This window comes from Gossypium arboreum, chromosome 3, assembly GCF_025698485.1.
Source record: "Gossypium arboreum isolate Shixiya-1 chromosome 3, ASM2569848v2, whole genome shotgun sequence".
In the NCBI taxonomy this organism is placed as follows: Eukaryota; Viridiplantae; Streptophyta; class Magnoliopsida; order Malvales; family Malvaceae; genus Gossypium; species Gossypium arboreum.
The window spans coordinates 138499128-138503452 of record NC_069072.1 but is presented as its reverse complement, the minus strand read 5'-3'; the positions used below and the strand labels follow the sequence as shown (position 1 = coordinate 138503452).

At 36.1% G+C, this 4325-nt stretch overlaps 1 protein-coding gene across 3 annotated transcripts; it reads left to right on the top strand.

The window, feature by feature from the left end:
- Positions 1 to 1100: 1100 nt before the first annotated feature.
- Positions 1101 to 3147, top strand: LOC108475110 (putative FBD-associated F-box protein At5g56700). 3 transcript variants are annotated; one of them, XM_053026095.1, is made up of 4 exons: positions 1101 to 1604; positions 1713 to 2252; positions 2344 to 2487; positions 2627 to 3147. In XM_053026095.1, exons 1-4 carry the CDS (start codon positions 1365 to 1367, stop codon positions 2882 to 2884), a joined length of 1182 nt encoding a protein of 393 aa, XP_052882055.1. In that variant the 5' UTR covers positions 1101 to 1364; the 3' UTR covers positions 2885 to 3147. The 3 variants fall into 3 exon arrangements, with proteins under 3 accessions (XP_052882055.1, XP_052882054.1, XP_052882053.1); XM_053026094.1 differs by having other exon boundaries at positions 1101 to 2219; XM_053026093.1 differs by having other exon boundaries at positions 1101 to 2252.
- Positions 3148 to 4325: the final 1178 nt, after the last annotated feature.

The window sequence follows — 4325 nt, the reverse complement described above, 5'->3', positions numbered from 1 at the left end:
ATTGTGGCACTCTTTGTTCTTCGAGTCTAGCTCCATCCGTGCTGTAAGGGACTTCAAAAGCTTACGAGTTCTTATTTTTTGTGAGTCTCCTTGTCACTCTCTATTGGCAGGCTAAAGCATTTAAGATACTTTGAGATTTCAAGAACTTACATATGTAGATTACCAAAGACATCAGCCAGCTCTACCATTTGCAGACATTCAAGATTATTTGGTTTTCAAGGGTGCTTGCCTGAAGGGACGGAACTACTTGTTCCAGTTACTAACCAATTTGGTCTGATCTGGTTGAACTATGTAACGTGACATCCAATCATCCATGTCGTAATAAACTGACCAACCTGTGAAGCACAAGCATTGGTGGTGTGAGTTCCATAGTCAAATCAGGGGTGGTGATGTCCCATTATCTTCAAACATCAATTCATCACAGAGAGGCTAAATTTCAGTATCCTAACAGGCTAAATCCCAAAGTTCTCAAACCTTCATTTTCAATGGCCTGTCTTAAACCAAAGTTTGTAGTAGCCTTTAACAGGAACAATGGAAGCCTTCTTTGCTGCTTATAAGAATGTACAAATCTCCATAGCTTGATGTTCCTTTTCTCTTATGTACATAGCTTGATGTTCCGTTTCTCTTACAGCTTCTTGTGTAATGTATATAATTTCAAACATATGTGCATCTCCTTGAATTGAAATGATAAACAAGAAGAAACTTCTCTTGGTAAAGCCTTCAATATAGTTTTCCCAACAGCCCAAGCTCATGAGAAAAAAGAAGAAAAATGTTATCTGGTTTGTAACATGGATTTAGTCGATCTCGAACAGGTTTCCATTTCTTTTTTAAGTTTATCCTAATTGTGAATATAACTGACACTAAGCCAATCAATGGATCGCTGATAAGTATATTTAGATTAGGCACACATATCATGTCTTGTTCATTTCTTCTGGAGATGATGGGGCTTACATACTTCATAATTGATCAATCAAGAAAAGACATGAAAGAATCGTACAGGTATTAAATATGACATTTACTCTGTATATGTATTATATTGCAGATTGGGTAAAAGTTAAGGGACCAATTTTGATATTAACCTTAAATCTTATATAAAGGTACGGAAATACGAAATTACTTGTCTCTTTTCACATTTAACACCAATTTTTTGCATCACTAGCCTTTCTACGAAAGCATTCTTCACAGCCACACACGACAGTCGTCAGCGTGCTCAGCTCAGCTTCCCGGACCTCCTCTATACTCAAGTCTTCAAAGTTTTCTCAGAAGCCAGACATAAGCTAGTGAAGCCGAACCACAAAACAAAAGCGAAAAACGCTCCGGTTCCTATTGCCGGCCGTCGGACAGGTCTGTAGTTTTCTTACCTTATGGCGATGTGTGTGGAAGACGGGATCAGTAGTTTTCCTGATCATATTCTTTTTCATATTTTGTCTTTCCTTCCCATTAAAGAAGCAGTTCGAACCTCTATTATTTCAACCAAGTGGAGATACCTCTTTGCGTCAATTTCTACCATTAAATTTGATGGTTATTTAATGCGTGGTTTGACTGACAGAAATGTTGACAGCTTCAAGAACTTTGTTGATAGGTTATTGAAATTCCCCGATCAGGTAAGTTTAGATTGCTTTAGGCTAAATGATATTGTTTCATGGAATGATAAAGATCATAATTTTGATGTTTCTGGCTGGATATGTGCTGCATTGTGCCGTGGTGTTAAGGAAATTGATTTGGACTTAAAGAATCTTGGGGATACTTTACCAGCTCTTTTATTCACTTGCCACTCACTGGTGACACTGAAATTGGATGCAGTAGGTTCTGAGATTAAGGTGCCATCTGACGTTTGTTTAGGGAATCTGAAGACTTTGCAACTTAGAAACTCGGTACTTTTCGGTGATTCCATTCATAGGTTAATTTCCAATTGCCATGTCTTAGAAGATTTGGCTTTTATTGAATGTGGTTTTGATAATATAAGTGAGGTCAATATCCAAAGTCCTTCGCTTAAGAGATTGGTTTTAGAGTTTGATGTGACAGAAGGCAGATATTTCAATTATGTGGTGGTGATTAATGCTCCCAATCTTGTTTATTTTCAATATCATGCCGCAGTAGCTAAAAGTTATACTTTGAGTACCATGAAGTCCCTAGAAAAAGCCGATATTAGCATCTATCAGTTTGATTCCATTGATTGTGAAACAAGTGCAACTCATCTTATTCAAGGAATTTGCAATGTATGGTCTCTAAGTTTAACCATTGATGAAGTGGTTAGTAAACTTAGTATTCATGTGTTTGTTTTTCCTTTTAACATTATATAATATAACTTCATATGATAGCTCCAAGTTTATGTGTGTGCAGATTTTCAGAACAAGTCGACTTCCTATATTTCACAACCTTATTGAATTCAAATATCTTGGTGTTGGTTTTAATGGGAGAGAAACTTGGCTTGTGGAGTTTCTACATTGTGTGCCTAATCTAAAGACACTTACCCTCAATTTTCCGGTATGAAGTCTTTGTCATTGTTTTAGTGTCAGTTACATCCACAATTACAAAAAACTTTAAAAAAATAGAAAGCATATTCGAGATCACCTAAATTCATGGTACAAACCAAATAACTTTTCTTCTTTTTTCATGAGTTTAGGATGATGCGGGAACTCGATGGAAGGCTTTGCGTATGAAAGTTCCTTCTTGTTTGTCATTTCACCTCAAGGAGATTGAAATTTCATACTTTGACACACATATGATTGAAATGGTTAGTTTTTTCTTGGATAATGCAATGGTTCTGGAAAAGCTCATAATAAGTATGGCTGCCCTGACTTGGAGACAGAAATGTGAAGCGCAGAACAAATTATTGCAGTTACTAAAGCGTTCAAAGAAATCTCTAATTGTGATTTTGTAGTACTGTTTTATATTATGGTTAGAACTTATCAGTGTCTGGTTTGGTTTTGTATAGATGTCTTGTTTGTGATATATATTTCACTAATGGCAATACAGTATATCTGATGGTTGGTTTATATCCATGTGTGTATGTATATTTATGTAGCTTTTGAAATTGATATCTTAACCATTGAGGAACCAGCTAGTTAACTTTGTTTTTCATGTCAGTGTATTGAGTATTGAATATCTTAACATTGTATAATAGTTTCAAGCTTTTGTATACAACTTCTCCAAACGAGTCTCGATCCAGTGCTTGCATGTCATAACCTTTTCGAATTGGAATTTCATAATGAGGGTGCTGATTGGAGAGGAACTTGGCTTGTGGAGTTTCTACATTGCGATCTGGTATGAAGTCTTGTTCAAGTATTTGTATTCGTTGCAATTTACATTCACAATAAAAAGAAATCGAAAATATGTTCACAAACCAGATAACATTTCTCTTCTTGTTTACCATCGAGTTTAGGCTGTTACGAAAACCAGATTACTTGCCTCTGCATGTCTAAGTTCTGTGGTCATATGTAAGTGTCCTAATTTGATCTCCATTCCAATATATGGCATATCAGAAAATCTATTGTTCAAAAGCCATATTCTTTTCCAAAAGTACATTAACTGCATGTTTCTTTTCGAACCATTTCTTACCTGCATGTGATTTTGTGATAAACAAAGTGAAACAACACTGCATGTGATTTCCATTTATGCATGGTTTAACAAATGTTTCGATTTCTGGAACTACATGTTCCAGTGACTAACCAATTTGGTCTGTGCTGAGACTCGGCATCGGGTGACTTCCATGTCGTAATAAACTGATCAACCTGTTAAACACAAGCATTGGTGGTGTGAGTTCCATGGTCAAATCAGGGGTGGTGATGTCCCATTGTCTTCAAACATCAGTTCATCACAGAGAGGCTTAATTCCAGTATTATAACTGGCTAAATCCCAAAGTTCTCAAACCTCCATCTTCAATGGCCTGTCTTGAACCAAAGTAAGAATGAATGTACAAATCTCCATAGCTTGATGTTCCTTTCACAGCTTCTTGTGTAATGTATATCATTTCAAGCATATGTGTATCTCCTTGAATTGAGATGATAAACAAGAAGAAACTTCTCATGGTAAAGCCTTCAATCGACTTTTCCTAACAGCCTACACTCATGAGAAAAAAGAGGAGAAATGTTATCTGATCTGTAACTCGGATTTAGGTGATATCTAACATGTTTTTCATTTCTTTTTAAGTTTATTGTAATTGTAAATGCAACTGGCACTAAAACAATCAATTGCTTGCAACAAATACGGGTACTTGAACAAAACTTAATACTAGACCGACGATTAGTGTCTTTAGATTAGACACATTTATTATCTTGTTCATTTCTTTTGGAGCGGCTTACGTCACGGGCCAGTTGTGATCA

What these genes read in the sequence shown, in the direction of transcription:
- LOC108475110 (XM_053026093.1), top strand. Translation starts at nt 1,365, where the DNA reads ATGGCGATGTGTGTGGAAGACGGGATCAGTAGTTTTCCTGATCATATT. An exon ending in GTTTAACCATTGATGAAGTG is followed by an intron (nt 2,253 to 2,343) that starts GTTAGTAAACTT and finishes ATGTGTGTGCAG; the next exon opens with ATTTTCAGAACAAGTCGACT. An exon ending in CACTTACCCTCAATTTTCCG is followed by an intron (nt 2,488 to 2,626) that starts GTATGAAGTCTT and finishes TCATGAGTTTAG; the next exon opens with GATGATGCGGGAACTCGATG.